This window comes from Cetorhinus maximus, unplaced genomic scaffold (assembly GCF_964194155.1).
Source record: "Cetorhinus maximus unplaced genomic scaffold, sCetMax3.hap1.1 HAP1_SCAFFOLD_104, whole genome shotgun sequence".
Taxonomy (NCBI): Eukaryota; Metazoa; Chordata; class Chondrichthyes; order Lamniformes; family Cetorhinidae; genus Cetorhinus; species Cetorhinus maximus.
This window is the reverse complement of record NW_027596118.1, coordinates 955,361-974,647: the sequence shown is the minus strand read 5'-3', so window position 1 is coordinate 974,647 and position 19,287 is coordinate 955,361. Positions and strand designations below refer to the sequence as shown.

The following is a 19,287-nucleotide window of genomic DNA, read 5'->3' as shown; positions in this document are numbered from 1 at the left end:
TGGGGAGCGAATATCTGAACAAAGTGATCCAGTTGCAGTTCGCTGCTGGCTGGATCCGCCACAGGCTCTGTAAACTGCAGTGTGCTTCCCCCAGCTTTGCATTCCAAGCCTTTGTAGATTAAATGGGGGCGGGATTTCTCTTCTTGATTTTGGCTTCATTCCACTCGATAAGATCTGAACTTCGATCAGCTGGTGTTTGCACTTCTTGGCGGATCCACTTTCACGATATAGGTCTGAGAAGCTTTTGGTGTGCAACAGAAAGCAGTGATCCAAGGTAAGTTACACATTTCTCTCAAAGAATTAATGTGAGCAATATGATCTGGTTCAAACTGCTGTGCGATTGATTGTATGTTGGGAATTTTCTGTAGATGTATGTTTAATTCATTCTCGCCCTGTGAGCGTGAGTGCATATCTCAATTCCCACCACCAGCTCCACAGCCCCGATGAGTTGCTGAAGTGTTGCTGCTCTTGTCTATCCAGGTGTTTAGAATCGAGTGTTTCGAAAATGTGAGCGAACACGAATGCTCTTTTTAAAAAAAACTGTTACCATTCGAATGATGGGATATAGAACAGTGCAACCCTCGCCTATCACCAAAACCTGGCGTTACGCAGAGTTTATTCTGCACTTTTGGCGAACGAATGTCCCCTCATTACTGATCAAGAAGCTATGTTTTATCTGTCAGAACAGCCCGTCCAAAAGTGCGGAGCTCATTATGATCTGGCCCTCCGAGAATGCAGCACGACCTCAATACAGAAGGTTGACAATACAAAACTTCCGAAAATGCAACAGTCTCTCAGCACAGAGCCTCTAAAAGTGCAGCACACTGTAAGTACTGATCCCCAGCAGTGCAACGCTGCCTCAAAACTGACCCTCTAACAGTGCAGCTCTCGCTCAGTACTGAAACCCGACAGTGCAGCGCTCCCTTAGTACTGACCTTTCGAGAGAGCAGCACTCCCTCTGTACAGACCCTCCGACAGCGCAGCAATCCATCAATACTGACCCTCTGACAGTGCAGGGCTCCATGAATACTGACCGTCCAACCGTGCAGAACTCACTCAGCACTGACACTCCGATAGTACAGCGCTCCCTGGTTGCTCACCCTCTGACAGTGTAGCTCTCTGTTAGTGCTGCTAAACAAAAAGTGCAGGCGAGGAGTATTGGTCTCATGTTTCTCGAGTGTGACTTCATCGCTCGATATTTCTCCTTAGAGTCGAGACTTTTGTCGACATTTTATTTACACAGTTGTAATATAATGAAAAACCTTAACCAATGTTAAAGAGCACGAAGAAAAAACATATATTGCCGTTATCACTGAAAAAACGATTATGAACTGGACTTTGAATTCTATAAGGTCAATTGACTTACTGATTTGCAACAGCTTTGAATCAGGGAACTGGAGCATATTTTACTGAGATTCAGTCTCACTGTTTCCATCAGACATGAATTCAATTCCTTTCTCCATCATTCCTTCACTCCCCTGGCCCCCCATTCCGTCAATCACTCACTAACTCACCTCATTGCTCACCCATCAGCATGAAGGTGTAAAATATTCCTCAGGTGCATTCGGCGAAACACAGGTGGTTGTTGTTCTTATTAATCACTCATTCAAAGGATGTGGGCGCTGGTTAGACGAGCGTTTGCTGAAAACCCTAATTATCCCTTGAGAATGTGGTGTTGAGCTGCCTTCTTGAATCACAGCAGTCCCTGTAGTGTAGGTGCACCCACAGAGCTGTTAGGGTTGGAGTTCCAGGATTCTGACTCAGCGACAATGTCGGAATGATGATATAATTACAAGTCAGGATGACCTGCGGCTTGGAGGGGAACTTCCAGGTGGGGGTGTTGCCATATATCTGCTGCCGTTCTCCTTTAGATGGTAGTGGTCGTGGATGTTGAAGGTACTATTTAAGGAGCCTTGGTGATTTCCTGCAGTGCATGTTATGGATCGTACAAACTGCTACTGCTGTACGTCAGTGGTGGGGGGATTAATGTTTGTGGGTAGGGTGACATTCAAACAGGCTGCTTTGTCCTGGATTGTGGCTTCTTGAGTGTTGTTGGAGCTGTGCCCTTCCGGAGAAGAGGAGAATATTCAATCACACCCCTGACTTGTGCTTTGTCGGTGTTGGGCAGGGGTTGGGGAATCAGGCGATGAGTTTTCCAGCGGGATTCCCAGCCTTGGCCTGCTCTTGTAACCCAATCCTGGTCCAGTTCAGTTTCTGATCAATGTTTCCTCCCAAGATCTTGATGGTCGGGGTTTTAATAATGGTAATGTGTTTGAATACCCCTAGTGTCCTGGACCGAATATTTTCCGCTTAAGTGAACATTACTGAAATATGAAGATATTTTCTGTGTACTGATTGGCCGCCACAGTATAAACATTTCAACAGAGAGTGCGGCATTTTCTAAAATATAATTATCTGGCTGTGAAAACATTTAGGGCGAACTGTAATCCTGACGGGCGCTACATAAATGCAGGTTTTTACGGATAACAAATGATTCTCCCGCAGACATTGATCATTCTGACTCCCAGCTGCGGGGAGATCCATTGTTTCATGGCACCACTTGTGTTATCACTGTTTAGGTTGCATCTGATGTCTGGTTTAACCAATCAGGGACCGAGAAATGTTGATCTGTCTTTTCAGCAATGGCGTCCATGAGTGATGAAATCCCTCGCGGGAAGATTGCGGACATTTTGAATACGTTCGACAATCCGAATCTTCAATTCGTCTTGAGGCACATGTTAACCTTCAGAGACTTCATCACCTGTAAGGCCGACCCTATCGCTCTAAGTTATGGTTTCCTTGAATGTATTTGTTGCTTGGCTAAGAATAATAGAGCTGAAACATTTGCTTAACTTTGATTCCAATTTTGGAGGCTTTAATTGTCGTCTCTTCCTTTATACATTTTATGCCTCCACCCACTCTTCACTCCTTCCTTTCTTCCTAAATCCTTGTAGTGATTCCCCACATGTTCCTGAATAGCATGGCAGGCTTACAAAGTGTTTATGAGGGCGTATGGAATCCTTTTATTTCTTAACTGAGGAATAGGACAGACAAGCATGGCGCATATACTGCAACTGTGCAAAGCATTAATCAGGCATACGTGATTCCTGTGTGCAGTGCTGGTCACCATATTACAGCAATGATCTGATTGTATTGGAGAGGATACGTTGGAGGCTTTTGCGGATCGGAATGGAAAACTGCAGCTGTGCAGAAAGAATGGATCGGCTGTGGTTGTTCTCCATCAAACAGCGGAGCCGAGGGGTGAATTGGTTGAGATGTAAAGAATTATTAGGGGCCTGGCTCGATAAGATATGAAGGAGAAATTTCCTTTACCAGAGAGAGCAGTGATTAGGTGGCATAGATTTCAATTGATCTGTATTAAAAAATAGAAAGGGAGTTGAGATTTTTTTGTTTCAGACAGTGGGATGCAGGGTTCCGCAACTCATTGCCAGAAAGTGTAGTCGAGGCAGAACCGCTCATCTCACTTAAAAGGTGTCTGGATACGCACATGAAGTGTTGTTGGCTGCATGGTTACAGAACAAATGCTGGATGAGGCGAGACGGCTCGTTTTCCAGCTGGTGCAGACACGGTGACCCAAGTGGCCTCTTTCTGTATAGTAACCTTTACAAAATTCTATAGTATTGAGCAGTTGGTGACTATTGTAATAAAGTTAGAGATTATTTTGCGTTGACTTTTAAGAGGAAGAATCCTTTAAGATTATGAATGGTTAGGACAGGGTTGAATTAGAGTGAATGCACACAATTGCCGTGGAAAGGAATTATCTCCCTATCCATAATCATTATTGACTGATGCTTAGAGAAGGACTCATTTCTTCATTGAGTAAGTGGGTGTACTGTGTAACGCATGAGCACAGGAAATGTTTCCGGCAGGCAGTTTAAAGTGACACTGGGAGAGCACTTGTATAAAGGTGATTGGAAATATGGGATGCGAGGCTGAGATGAGAAGCGAGAATGGGATGAGACTTGGGTGAAGTCTAAACACCACCCCTCGTTAACTGGGCTAGGTGGCCAATTACGGCAAACTATATTCTATGTACTTCCAAGTACTTTCCTTCTTCCTTCCCCCCTTAAATTTCATCCCTCTTCCCAGCATTCACTACCTTACATCATTCATTTCTTCCAAACTTACTTCCCTCCTGCCCCGTTTCTTTTCGGTCTTGTCTGCCGGAGTGAATGACCTCATGCACTCTGACAAATGCTTCTCTCTTATTTCTAGTTAAGGTCTCTGGAAGTCTGAAGAATTCACGGCAGAGGATCAGTGATCTGCTCGACCGCTGTGATAACAATCTGCTCGCCTTCTTCTTTAATCAGTTCTTAGTCTTCAGAAAGGACGTTCAACGTGAGTTCTGCAGATAGATTGTAACTGTTCTGTTGAGTGATAAGGTTTCCTGCTCGTATGAAGTCCACATTCCACCATTAACCTGGGATCCACGGACATTCACTGGATAGGGATACAGAACTTTAACATTTTCATATATGCTATTAGCAAATCGCTCTGTCATTTCAACTTTCCAGGTATTCAAGCCCTCCTGGCTCCATGCAATCCTCCATATCCAGGGCATTGTACATTTTTGATGATCATCACTTCGCTATCGTCAGACATGTCGTGATGTACCTTGCACATCACCTCCGTGGCACACTCCCCAGTCAATGAAATGCCCAGTCCTCGGTCTCCGATCTCAAGCAGTTTTCAAATTCTAACTCCACAGTGCGAACGTTTGGCGGTGGATTCTGTGACTGCTCTTCATTTCACTTACAGGAATTATCTCCAGTGGTGACCGGGACAATGCAAAGACTCATCGACAAAATCTCGACTGTCTCCTCGACCAGGCAGAGGAAGGAGATCTGATCGCTTTTGAGCAGATTATATCAAGCTATGTCTCCATTGCTCGAGGTGAGTCACAGTTCGTATCGTCTAAGATCTGTCAAAGTCCACGCGTGCCAACAGTTTATTATTATACAATCAAAGTTCATGGAAGTCCACAGTTTATTGTTATACACACAAAGCTCATGGAAGCACATAGGTTATTATTATACAATCAAAGCTCATGGAAATCCACAGTTTATTATTATACACACAAATCTCATGGAAGCACATAGGTTATTATTATACAATCAAAGTTCATGGATGCCGACAGAACACTGTACAAACACAAACATGTTGAGATTGACATGTGCACTTTCGATGCCACATCAAGGCTATGGGCCTAGTGGTGAAAAATTGGATTAGAATAGTTGGGTGTTTGAATGGCGTAGGCCCGATGGGCCGAAGGGCCTTTTACTGTCCCATAAACCTCTGTGAATCTATGATTATATTCAGCACTGTTTGGGGCCTGCGTCTGCTGGCAAAGGAGGCAAATCAGATTCCCAGTATGCATAGTGTTTAACTTCTGTTTGAGGTTTTGCCTCATGCTGTTAACCATTGGTCAGCCATGAAAAATGTGTATGATAATGATAACCATTAGTTACAGAGCAACATTTAGAACACAAACTCATCGCAGCGATTGACAGCAATGACATCAAACAGTTATTTAACACCACTTCACATAAGGAGGTGTGAGGACAGGCTAATGAGGCTTCGGTCCAACGGGGTGATTTTAAGGAACAGAGACAATTGAAGAGACACGAAGGCTTGGGAAAGGGATACAGAAGTTTAGAATATAAGCAGTTTGTAACTAATGTTGGAGCAGTTAATAATGATGGTGCTCAAGAGGCCAGAAACCAAGGTGCAGAAATGGAGGGTTTGCCATCCGGTGTTCTCTGTGTTCCGCTTCTTCCCATTCTATAATAAGCCTCTGCAGTTGACACTACCATCTCTGTGTATCTCACGTAAGAAATACGAACACGAGTAGCCCATTCATCCGTTCAAATCTCTGTCCTCATTCAATGACCTAAATTTATCTAGACGATTGTGATTTAAGATAAAGCAGATAAAAAAGGCCCTGTGACAGGCACAAGCAAACTAAAACTGTAAACAGCCTATAGAACTATAGGAAATACCGGTGCGAGGTTAAAGAAGGAAATTAGGAAAGCAACGAAGTGGTAACAATAAAATTTGGCAAGTAAAATCAAAGAAAACCCCATGATTCTTTATCAGTAGATTAGGAACAAGAGAATAACTGAGGACACGGTCCGGCCTAACAGAGGCCTCCATGGAAACTTGTGGGTTGATGCTGAAGATGTGGGCAGGGTCCCAAATGTGTACTTTTTCTCTGTCTTCACTAAGGAGAGGGATGATGCAGACATTCTACTTAAGGAGAAGAAATGTGAAAGCTTACATGCAATAAGCCTAGTTCGAGAGGGCGCACTGAAGGACTGGCTTCACTGAAGTTCGACAAATTACCAGGGCCAGATGGATTATATGCCAGGCTGTTAAAGGAAACCAGGGAGGAAATAACGAATGCTCTTAAGACTACTTTCCAATCCTCACTAGATACAAGCAAGGTAGAAGAGGATTGGGAGACTGCAAGGTCTGTACCAAATTTTGAAATAGTTCGTGCGGGAGCGGCCATAAAATTATAGACCAATTAGTATGTCTTCACTGGTGGGCAAATAATTGGTATCAATTGTGAGATGCAGGATATACTGTCACTTTGAAAGGAAGAGATTGATTACGGATAGTCAGAATGGTTTTCTCAATTGATGATAGTGCCTTACCAAATTAATAGACATTTTTCACGAAGTAACAAGTCGGATTGATGAGAGCAGTTCAGCGGATGTTATAAACAAGGATATTCCCAAGGCACTTGACAAGGCCCCGCATGACAGACTGGTCAAACAAATGTGATCCCATTGGATACGAGGGGAGGTGGCAATCTCCATCCAAAGTTGGCTCATTGACAGGCGACAAATTGCAATGGCCGATGGCTGTTTTTGCCAATGGAACGCGGTTCCCAGTGGATTTCAAAGCGCTCAGTGTTGGGGCTCTTGCTGTTTGTTGGATATATCAATGATTTGCACTTAAATGTGCGATCGGGAAATTTGCAGAGGAACCAATAATTGGCCCTGAATTTAGTAGTAATTTGTAAAAGTGCTGCCTCCAGGAAGCTATCAATGGTTTGAATGAGTAGGCAGAAAGTTGCCAAATAGAAATTAATCCAGAAAAAGCGTGAGCTAATGCATTTGGGGAGGGCAACCCAAGCAAGGGGATACTCAATAAACAGGAACTTATTGATAGGGGCTGAGGAAGTGAAGACCTGGGAGTGCATATCCACAGGTCCTCCAATGTTGCAGGACACGTGGATAAGGTGGCAAAGAACGCAGATGGAATGTTTCCCTTTATTGGGCGAGGTATTGAACAGAAAAGCAGAGATGCAATGATGGAACTGTCCAAAAAGCTGGTTAGGCCGCAGCTCGAATTTTGTGTAGAATTACGGTGACCACATTATAGGAAGGACAACAGAGTTCTGAGACAGTGTAGAACGGATTTACAGGAATGTTGCCAGGCCATTAAACGTGGTGTGCGGTGTGGCGGGGGCTGTGGAGGCGGTGGGGGGGCGGGGGGGGGGGGGGGGTGGGGGGGGAGGGGGGGGGAGGGTAGGGGGGTGTTGTAGGGGGCTCGATTAATGTCATTGGAAGATGGATTAGGGGTGACACAAAGAAAATACATTTCACCCAGAGGATACTGGGTGCCTGGGATTCACTGCCTAAACTGTTGGTTGAACCTGAAACCTTCAACTCTATTAAATGGTACCTGAAACGCTGTAACCTGAATTGCTACGGAACAGGTGCGGGAAACTGGGGTTTAAAATGAGCGACTGGTTGATTTATTTTTCTCTTTCCATGGCCGGTGGAGAAACGGTGCGCTGAATAGGATCCTTCTGCGCTTTATCTTTTCCGTGGTTCATAACTCTCACCCCTTGTCCCCCTGTCCCTCTGGAGATATGGTTGACAAACCTGCGAATCTACACCTCAATTGTAATAATTGTTCAAGCGCAAATTCCCATTTTTGGAAGATCTCTCTTCACAACATTACAGTACCTTTACAGTGCAGGAGGAGGCTATTCGGCACATCGAGTTCTCTCTGGCTATTTGAAAGAGCATTCCACCTAGTCCCTTATCCCTTGCCTTATCCGTGTAACCTTCTATATTCTCTCTTTTCAGGTAAGAATCCAATTCCCTTTTGAAAACCTCGATTGGAATTGTATCTGGCAAATTCCAGGAAGGTTGTTCCGGATGCCAAATGCCAGCTGGCCGAAAAAAAAATCAATTTCCCTCCCTTCCTTTCTGCACGTTTTGCTAATCATTTTGAATATGTGCCATCTAGTTCTTGATGCTCCCTTAGGTGGGAACATTTCCTCAGCATTTACCCTGTTCATACTCCTCAAGTTCTTGAATGCCTCAACCAAGTCTCCACTCCTCTCTTTTCTTCAAAGGAAAGCGGTTCCAAATTCTCCAATCCATCCTCATAGCTACATTTCTACATCCCGGGGATACTTCTTGTGAATCTCCTCCGTACTCGATATATTGTCTTCACATCCTTCCGCAAGTACAGTGCCTGAAACTGGACCTGCAATCCACATGAGGCCTAATTATTCTATTATCCAATTTCAACATGATCGCCTTACTCTTGTACTCAATGCCCCTATTAATAAATCCTAAGATAGTATATGATTTACGAACTGCGCTCTCAACACACCCTGCCACCTTCAGAAAACCTATGTACGAATACACTGAGATTCCTATTTTCATGCATCTCCTTTGGAAGCTCTCCCTTCATTTCATACCGTCTCACCATAACTTTCCTGATGAAACGGATCATCTCACTCTCTCTGCAATGAACTTTATCTGTCTCTTCTATGCACAATTCTCGAGCATGTCTATGACCATTTCAAGTTCAAGATTGTCCCCATCACAGTTGACAACAAGTTCAATCTCCATATCATGTGTAAATTTTGAAATCATGCCCAGCCCACCAGATTCTGGGCCATTAATATATACCAGGAGGAGCAAAGGCCCCAGAACTGATCTCTGAGGAACTCCAAACCTTCCTCCAATCCGAAAAACAGCCATCTATCGCTCCTCTCTATTTCCTTTCAATCAGCCACTTTCATATTTAATTGCCTACTTTCCTTTTTATTCCATGGCCTGGAATTTCGCTCACAGGTCTGTTGTGTGGCACTGTATAAAATTAATTTTGAAAAACCTTATAGACAACATCAACAATCTTCCCTTTATCGAACTCTTAACATTTAAATGACATTGTCCTTTATTTCAATCAGAGAAGTTCAGGCCTAGTTTTTCATTTACCTTTTGTACCCACCCACCCAACGAACATCCCCAAAAACCCCCACCATGCTAAAATGTCCAACAAGCAGATCTATTTATTTATTCATTTATTTTTGTCAATCCTCCATTTCAGCTCTAGAAAACACCGTGAAAATGGCGGGTAGTTTATTTCTGAAAGTTCAAAATTCAAGGGATAACATACAATTTGCTTGATCCCCTGCCTCCCAAAACACCACCACACCCACACCCCACCACACCCCTGACCCCCACCTCCCCTTTTTTATATCTTTCTTTCAGCCCAAGGCAATGTTGCCCTTAGCCTACCCTGACTTGCTCCAAGTTATAGGCAAATACATGGCAGAAACACTTCAGGTGTACTCGACCCAGGTGTTTATTTAGCTGAGGCATGACTGATCAGACACCCGTGTAGTCTCTTTAGTTTCATTTCGCTACACTGAAAGTCGCCTTGTGAAGGTCACTTTATTTTGTTGATGCAGAAATGTAAAACCAGTGTTTAAGCCACAAACATTGCTGTATGTTTCCAGCAACAGCAGCTGGCAGGGCAGAGAATCCTCGTCAAATCATCGACTCTCTTCTGGATAAGCTTGATGCCGCCAGTCTCAGCGCCGTCTTGCAACATCTTCTAACGATGCGGGAGCACGGTGTCCGTAAGCATCCGTTTACATTAACATTCTTCAAATGATTCGGGGCTCATTGTGAGATACAGGAAAATCATCCACCCTTACCCAATTTCAAAGAAATTTTTGTATATCTTTATTTTTACACACGGAGGGAAGCGGGGGTGGGTGATGGGTGGCGGGGGGGTGGTTATTGAGGAGCCCAATATGAACGCATGTACATAAGTAACTAAAGGCCAATGGACAAGTAGATAAAACTGGGACGTATTAAGGGTACAAGCTGATGAGATTTAGCGGGATTCTTCGTGGGATCAGGGCTTTCATCACGTGGTGGTTTCTTGCTATTCACCGGAGAGTATAAATAAAAACAGGCCAGTTCCATTGCTCGAAGGGTCGTTAACAACTCGCTCTAAAATAAATAGGGTTTCAATGGATAGCGATTGTACAATGCTGTGGTACGGAGAGATCCGGATGTCCTCTTACATGAGACACAAAGCATTCGTCTGCAGGTGAAACAGCTACCGGAGGGAAAATGAATGTTCACCTTTATTGAAAACGGTGGGATTGTAAGTGTAGGGATGTATCGGGGAAACGGCGCAGAATGCGAATGAGCGTTTTTCAGGCAATATTGATCACATTATGTGAGGAATAATATAACTGATTTGGAAACACTCCATAATAGGTTCAATATTTTTTATTCTTCGTATGATCAGCTTAGCTCGATACTCATTGGGCTGTGGAAGAATACGAGGAAACGCTTTGAAATAGTTTCGTAATCTTGATGGGAGTTGATGGGTTGGATAGTGAGCGAATGTTCCCCTCGTGGGAAAATGTAGAAGAAATGGAACGTCGATTGGGAATCAGAGGGCGTCTATAACTGATTACGCCCAGGAGCATCTTCTCTCAGATGGTGCTGATTTGTTACCATTATCCAGTCCAGAGAGCTGCAGAGGCCATCGTTATACCTCAGAAACATAGAGAATAAGAGCAGGAGACGGTCATTCGGCCCTTCAAGCCTGTTCCAACATTCGATGTGATCATGCATGACCAATTACCTCAACGCCGTGCTACCACTCTTTCGCCACACAATTTTGACATCTTTAGAGAAGGGAGACCTATCTATCTCCTCCAACAATATATTCAGTGAGTTGGCCTCCATAGCCTTCTGTGGTAGAGAACTCCACACGTTCACCAACATCGGAGGGAAGAGGTTTCTCCTCACCTCAGTCCTAAATGGCCTACCCTGTATCCTGAGACTTTGACCGCTTGACATAAATCACCCCCAGCCAGAGGATGCATCAGCCGTTCATTCAGTCTTTCCAGCCCTGTCATAATTGTTTATGTGTCAGTGAGATTCCCTCTCAGTCTTCTACATTCCAGTGAGTACAGGCCTAGTCGGCCCAGGCTGCCCTCTTATGCCTTCCTGTATTCCAAGGAATCATTCCAACGAACCTTCGCTGCAGTCCCCCTATGGTAAGTATGTGTTTTATTAGGTAAGGAGACTAAAACTACACACAATACCCCAGTTGTTGTCTCACTGTGGGCCTTTCCAGCTGCAGTAATGCATCCTTGCCCCTGTACTCAAGGACATTGATGGCTGAAGTAGGCAGAATTTGAAACAGTCAGGGGTGTCAAGGGTAATGGTGAACAGGCAGGTAAGTGGAATTGAGATTAAAATAATATCAGGCATGAATAGCAGAGCAGAATTCAGGGGCTACGCACCATGCTCCTGAATCTATAATAATAATAATTATTATTATTGCAATTATTAATATTTTAATTACTATGCTCTTATACATTGGAGCTCATTCATCAAACAGCCAGTGTTGATATGAGATGCTTTTTTTTACCAGCAATTTCTTCCGAGTGGTTGTGGGGGGTGGGGGGTGGTGGGGGGGTGGGGGGTGGTGGTGGTGGTGGTGAGTGCAGGGGGGGCGGTGGGGGGTGGGGGGGTGGACGGGCAAGAGCTGCGAATAATTTAGCAGCTCGTCCTGAAAGCCAAAAGCGACACATCAGGCAGAATGGGCTCCGTCATATCTGCAACGGACTGTAGTAATTTCATGTTGCTCTTTGAGCAAATAGTTATGGAACGTGGAGAGATTAACGTTGTGATTCGGTAATTTTGAGCACTGAATACTCCACATGTGGAATATTCAATCCGATTTGAGCATTGCACTACTGGTCTGATCTACTGACCATGGAGAGAGGGTGCGCCTGTTTATAGAATGATATTGCAGTTATCCGGCAGGTTAGTTTTGTTTTAATTATGTGCCTTGTTTTGCTCCACAGGCATTTCTGCTCAGCTCAATCCCTGATGTTTTACAGCTGCTGACTAAAAATCACACCCTCACAGATCAAGTGCACTATCATCCTTACGCTGAAAAGCACTCAATAAAAATTGTACTTAAAATTGCACCTGTCATTCCTGGTCCCTGATTAAAACAGCTTTGGAGTCGACACACAGGGAAAGGGTTGGGTCTAAGAGTCACGAGGCAATGCAAGAGGCATGAGGAGAATTGTGTATAATTCGAGTCAATCACCTGGGAAGTGGAATAAGAGCCTAGGATCTGGTCACTGCTCTTATGCCAGTGATTTCACTTTGCAAGTGTCTTTAATGAGCTGGTTCCAAGACAATGCGGCCCCCTGGAGAACTGAGGATAGGCAGAACAACAAAAAATCCTCAAAATCTCATTGGCATGAGTTTTGACCACAGGCTGTAAACTTCCTGGTTTGTCAGCTTTCTATTTTTACAAATATTCCAATGCATTTCATTCGGTCCAACAGTAAAGGTCATGCGTATCAACCAGCTCTCTGTGATTGTAAGTGCTTCTGTAAACATCACTCAAGTGTCCAAAACCATGATAGTGTCCCCGGTGTATCAGTTCACTTTGTTCATTCGCTCCCTAGTACTCTTCACTAAGTGTTATACTTTGTGGGCACTCCCCTGTCCTAGGCCTGGGGGAATCCCGTCTCCCTGCTCCCTCTTGCACTGGGACACAGTTTACTCCACCCCTCCCAGACCAATCATCCTGCCTGTCTCCTCACTGCTCTATTGCTGTCGTTTTCAGCAGCTCTCGTCCACATTTGCTCAATTTTGCATTGTGATCCATTTAACCCATAACTTTATCTTTCTGCTGTAGTTTTCAGTTTCTAACTGACCTCTCGCACAGTGACTTCACCTGTCCCAGGATGGTTTGGTAAGACTGTTCTTCACCGCAAGGCGGTTTAATTGGTCAGAATTAGATGGGTTTTACACGCTGTCTCCCGTGGGGAATGACTGATCTGTGTTAAATGAAATGTATGCCATTTTAGTTTAGTAGGTTTGCTTGGAGATTATTCTGGGCCCTTTACCTTCTTATTGCAGGGAATGTTTGATGGGGAAGCGTTTACTAGTTCTTCCCTCTGAACCGGGAGGGCTGATCTGGCTGTGTTTAGAGACCTGAACATCGACCTGTTTGATTGTGCAGCGTTGAGGGAAAAGCACATTCTCCTGTCACATTTGACTGGGCAGCGTCAATGGATCCTTACACTCTGACGGAGCATTAAACTGAGTCTCTGGGATTTTTAATAATTTTTTATTATCTCGGGTGATCTGGGCGTCTCTGACAAGACCAACATTACATGCCCTCATAACTTTAGTGCTTTGCCAGCCATTCCAAACGGAAGTTGATATTCAAACACAGTACTGTGTCTATGCACTCACATATGTTAAATCTGATCGCGAGTTAGCATCATGGGACAGTGTTTGCAGACTTTACGGTGCCTGGTAATATTGGTTGCTTGACACTTTTGTGGCACGAATGTTAATTGCCAGCTACCAGCCCAAATTGCATGCCGTCCATATTATTCCAAATGAACACATTGTGCAATGACAGAGGAGGTGTGCACCGTTGTGCAGTCATCAAGGAATATTCCCACTAAATGGTTATGATGGAGGGAAGATTATTGATGAAGCAGCTGAAGGCGGATGGGCCATGCAAACCACTCTGAGGATCCCGTGCAGCAATATCCTGGTACTAAAATGAGTGATCTCATACAATGGCCTTCCGTTCTGCTAGGAATGACCCAAACAATGCAAAGTTCTTTCCGCCTGCCTCGCCACCCGCTCCCACAACCACCAGCACCCCACCCATCACCCCCCCCCCGCCCCCCGCCCCCCCCCCAACCACCACCACCTCACCACAGACCCCAAACCGCTCTTTTTTCCCAATGCATAAGAGTTTTGCGCCGGCTCCTGGCTGCCTCATTCGTTCAAGCGGAGCTTTGATGTCAATGACACGCACTCGCGCCTGACCACTTGAGTTCAGATATTTTGTCCATGGTTGAACGAAGGCTGCAAGCCTTTAATGATGTCAGGAGCTGATTGGCCCTGGTGGAACCCAAACTGAGTGAGAGAGAGCAGATTTTTTCTGATTAAGTGCCGCTTCATGGCGCTGTCAACCACATCTTCCGTCATTCAGCTAAGATTACACGGTAGGATTTGAACAGGTGAAACACTGCCTTGGTCTCTGAATTAATATACCAGTGACAGTGCTATTATGCAAAGATGCACTGAATATATTTTTCTTTGCAGAACATCATTGTGCTGTGTTCTGTTGTGTGTTGAAAGTGCCACTGAATTTTTAATCATTTTTACAAGATCACAATGTGCATCATAATAAATAATTTAATTTGAGTCTGAATAATTTCATTAATTTTCTATCTCCCCAAGATGCTGGGTCTAAAGCTCCCTGAGTTAACATCAGGTAAGGTGTTCAGTTCCACAGTGATTCCAGAGTCGCTTCTGAGTCAACCTCCTTATGCATTCCTGTGAGCAGCGTTTGCGAAACCGTTTGTCACACGTCAGGAAATGTCAGCCTTTAAAAAAGGAGGGCCACTTGTTTACGAGAGACTGAGAAGAATAGACTCTCCCTATCAGCAAGCACCAGTAAGACCACCTGAACGGGAAAAAGTTGGACGATTACGAACATATGAAATCAGCAACAAAACCGAAAGCGCTGGGGAATGTCAACAGGTCCAACAGCATCAGTAGAGAGAGAAACAACAGAGTTAACGTTTCGTGTCCTTATTACTCTTCGTACTCTTATACTTCAGTGCAAAAGAAAAATATGTTTTTTAATTCATTTTAATTATCTTTAGCTGTCTTACTGTCCAGTGACCCAAACAGTCTGCTAGAATACTTCAATAAGCACAATGATTATTTTGCAGCACACTATTGCACTGTGTGTGAAAACGGCCACCTGCCTTACTATCTCAGTACCAAGCTGCCCAGGTCACTGCCTTTTTAGCCTCTATTTTCCCCGATTTATCCGTGCCTCAATCCCCTTGCGTTAACACTTGCTCCACACTGAAACCAATTTCACGTTATTGGTATACCGCTTGATATTGGCATTCTATGTGCTTAGGATAGCTGTTTGTTATACCTTGTGTCACATGTTATAAAATATCAGCCTTTAAAATACAGAGCATGTTTTAGTTTCATAGAGTGCGAACAATGTTCGCTTCAGATCGGAGGCAGAAATGAGATCTCTGGTCAAGGTTGGATGATTAAAAACATAGGCAAATAGGAGAGAGATCGTTGGCTGTTTTTCTGTTTGCATCAATTTTAGAATTGCCGAAGCTATGTTAGAAAATCAGCACATGATACAAAGCTGTATGATGCTTCTAATAGCCTCCATCTGAAGTACGTGCAGAGTAGTAGAGAACTTACAGCATATCAAGAGGCCACTCTGCCCACCGTGTCTGTGCCACTCGAAATACGAGCCGCCCAGTGTAATCCGACTTTTCCCCCTTGCCATTGGTCCCCCTGCAATAGTAATTCGGCCCTTCCTATCTACTCTATCCAGGCCCCTCACTGTCCTGTTGTTCCCCCTATTCCAATCGCTGATGTTCCAAGGATACCAAGCCAATGCTATCCAATATTTCCTCAGACCAGAAAAGAGAGTGCTGATTGGTTGGGAAGTGGAATCTCTGATTGTAGAAGCGTTGACATGGAGAATGCAGCACAGGAAAGCTAACTGTACCAACTGTGAACTCTACCAATCAGAGTCCAATTACGCAACCCATCTTCACTCTCTTCTCATGTGGTATAAATTGTTGTTCAATTCACCGTTTGTTTACCTGGTGAACCATCCTGATTAGTGGAAGTTGAAAACATGAAACATCAGATTCGCTATGCAGACAACAATTTAAATATCATTGTAATATAAATATGTATTATCTGTGATAGATGATAATTCATTCTTTACATAATCCTCTGAAGATGAGTCATACCGACTCGAAAAGCTAACTTTATTTCTATCTCTACGGATGTTACTAGACCTGCTGAGTTTTCCCAACATTTTCTGTTTTTGTCTTACTCAGCATCTGCAGCAATTTGCTTTTATGTTAAATAATTCTCCCAGTGCGGATGGGGACAAAGGAAGTTAACAGGAGCTTTCATGATAATGCAATTCAAAGAGTATCCGAGCTTTGGCGAACAATTACAGCCTAGTTGCTATGCATTCTCCCTATATCAGAATAGTCATTGTTCTGTTACTGTGATGCTTGCAACTATGAGAAATTCTCTCATCCGTTGCACTGAGGACACTTTTACTGAGGCTGGTGCAGTAGCGTCTGGTACCCAAAGATCACAGAATGTCAATGTCAGTATTGGTCCAGCAAAAACACGTGGCACTGCCCAATGAGTTGAATGAACTGGCACTCTATCAGCTATTCATATTCAGAGTCTGTTAAATCCGAAGTAATCAAATAAAGAAACATTTCAGATGAAGAGTCATATCCAAACCAAAAACACAAACAACATTCTGCCTCCCCAGAGTTGGTGCACTTCGTGATGTGAAGCTTGTATTGCTTCATCTTCACTTTCCTTGTATTTAGCAAGGTCTCCTCGATTTTCCTCTGCTCTTCTTCCCTTCTGCTGTTTAGGAGAGATTTTATTGCATTCATGCTGCTGAAGACTAATGCCCTCAATTTTGCTTTTTGAACACGCCGGATAATTAGCTGTGTTCCGAATATTTATTTTCTTGGCCAACTAACGCCAACTCACCCTGAGATTCAGTACGTTCCTTGGATACTGCTGATATTTCCAATGCAGCTTTCTTTCCCTCAAATAATATTCAACTTCTTGTTTTTTGATGATTTTTTAACGAATATAGGTTCATCCTGTAGAGAGCCTTTCAATTTCACAGCTTCTTTGAGTCTGTTTACTCCCTACTGTTTTGCCTGGCTGTATATATGGATGAGATTTTCTAACTCTCCGTTTGATTTGCCAAGTGTGGAACTGAGGGTGCTTATACACCCCTGCTCCCTTTGCTTGACCTCAAATTTCTGTTTGTTCAGGCCTCGAAAATTCTGGCTGATTGAAGACTGCGTTGTGTGGTGCTTTTTTAAATCTACATGCCCAGCCTGAATCTGACGCTTCCAATCATCCAGATCAGCTTTGAGACAAGAATTTCTTATTTTTTTGATGCTTCTTTTTCTCCATGTGCCACATCGCTATTTTTATTGATTACCCTGTGGCTCACTACCAGCTGTTTTGTACAATCCTGGAAGCAATAATGTGTCTTTGAACGGGAAATAAATTAGGAATCATGCCTCAGGCTCCCCATGAAGACAGATGCCTGGGAGTTCCAGGTAGTTTTGACCTTTCTGGTGCCTCATATATCGTGTTCAAGGACGTCATTTTGCCGTTTGTTAATTTACTAAGGGTGTTCAAAGCATCTCGTAAGGCTCCACAGAGTACTCAACTTGATGTTTCAAAGATTCGTGAACGGCATTTAATGTTTCATTTGATGATGGTTGAGAACTTATCAATGAACTACTTTGGGATTACTGGACGTGAAAGTTCAGCAAATGAGTGTAAAGGTAGTGCTGGCCTGGATGTCTCCAGATATTGTGCTTAGGCCTGATCCATCCAATAATTTACATAAAGAACAATATCATTTCAGCCCTTGCAGAAGCAATAATGGGGCTGTGTTGGAATTTCCTATCCAAGGCCATTTCGTTTTCATTTCCTGATTTCATTATTTTAAATGCCGTTGCGCATTTAAGGCTGCCCGTGCCACATCCATTTTTTGTCCACTTCAGGATGGCTTTGCAGCTGTTAGTTACCCTGCTGTGAATTTCCACACTTTTTAGTATTTGGCGGTATTGCTCTTTGTCCATTGCATTTTTGTTCAAAAGGTTAGGCCTGTTAAACCCACGTTCATTTTTTTTAAAGCAAGAACACAGGGTTCTAATGAGAGGACCATTTTTAAAAAAATGCTTCAGGTTTCCCTCTACTCTGCCTGTCGTTTAAATTAAGTGCATTAATTGTATAAATAAAACTGCGCCACCTGGTTGAACGCTGCCAGCTGCTGTTACAGCTTTCCTGCAGGTGCCCGCTTGATGTGCTAAGCCATGAGTCTGCCGCCTACTTTAAATCATACCTACAGCTTTATTTTGTATCTTGCTCAGCCTTTAGTGATTTGGCCAGGTCTAGGGATTCTGCCTCACTCAGGTGTTTCTCCTCATCAAAGTGGATTTCCCCTAAAATGGATAGATCTGTCATCCTTTATCATTTCTTCTGTTTGTTTGTGAAATTGCACTGTCTTTTTCTGAACAGCACATGTTCCTCTATTCTGCACTTTTGAGCAGCCTGGCAACGGACTTCCACATGCCCAATTGCAGTCCTTCGCCCACTACGTCTCAAAGGAAGCTTCATAACTTAGTAAACTTCTGCTGTGTCTTCTGTTTTCGTTTTGTAAAACTATCTCTAACTCCCCCAGCAATGTTGATAAGATACTTCCGGTCACACCATGGCAATACCTGGACGTTTTCCAGCTATTTGGGATTCTGGCATCATTCATTTAGCTGCCACGATGTTGTAAATTCTTAGCAGGCGACTCCCGGAGGAGCCGTAGAGGCTTGTATGCTTGTACATGAACTGTTTATTGCTAATAACTACTTTCATACCCGAGATACTGCCATGCATGTGGGCTGCCTTAATAATAACTCTGTCCGGACTCCACCCCAAAGTAATGTGACAGCATTCATCATACCGGCATTACTAGGATCTACTATTCTCTAGTAACACACCATCTCTTCCACTGCCAAATATCACTGCATTAAAATGCTATACTACTAGCGCTGAGATGCAGCTACAGCAAGACTTTTGTCAGGGACCCTGCCCTCTCCTGGAATTGTTTGATGGGGACATTGTACAGGGAGCTTTACTCCGCATCAAACCCAGTGCAACAACTGTCCTGGTGGTGAGTATTTGGGACAGTATAGAGAAAGATTTGGGTTGCATTTAGCCTGTGGCGTTACCGTCCAGGGAATGATTGATGGGGGCAGTGCAGGGGGAGTTTTGCTCTGTGACTCTCCCAATGCTTTACTTCTCCTGTGATTGTTCATCAGAA

The 19,287-nt window shown here is 43.8% G+C and overlaps 1 protein-coding gene across 1 annotated transcript; it reads left to right on the top strand.

The window, feature by feature from the left end:
• Positions 1-242: 242 nt before the first annotated feature.
• On the top strand, positions 243-12,359 carry LOC144672842 (uncharacterized). Its single transcript, XM_078534818.1, has 6 exons — positions 243-274; positions 2,641-2,763; positions 4,237-4,359; positions 4,780-4,914; positions 9,794-9,916; positions 12,176-12,359. The coding sequence occupies exons 2-6, from the start codon at positions 2,643-2,645 to the stop codon at positions 12,199-12,201; spliced, it is 528 nt and encodes a 175-aa protein (XP_078390944.1). The 5' UTR covers positions 243-274; positions 2,641-2,642; the 3' UTR covers positions 12,202-12,359.
• The last annotated feature ends 6,928 nt before the right edge of the window (positions 12,360-19,287 follow it).

Coding starts and splice junctions, on each gene's coding strand:
- LOC144672842 (XM_078534818.1), top strand. CDS start 2,643: ATGGCGTCCATGAGTGATGAAATCCCTCGCGGGAAGATTGCGGACATT. Junction 4,915..9,793: donor CTATGTCTCCATTGCTCGAG/GTGAGTCACAGT, acceptor GTATGTTTCCAG/CAACAGCAGCTGGCAGGGCA. Junction 9,917..12,175: donor GATGCGGGAGCACGGTGTCC/GTAAGCATCCGT, acceptor TTTGCTCCACAG/GCATTTCTGCTCAGCTCAAT.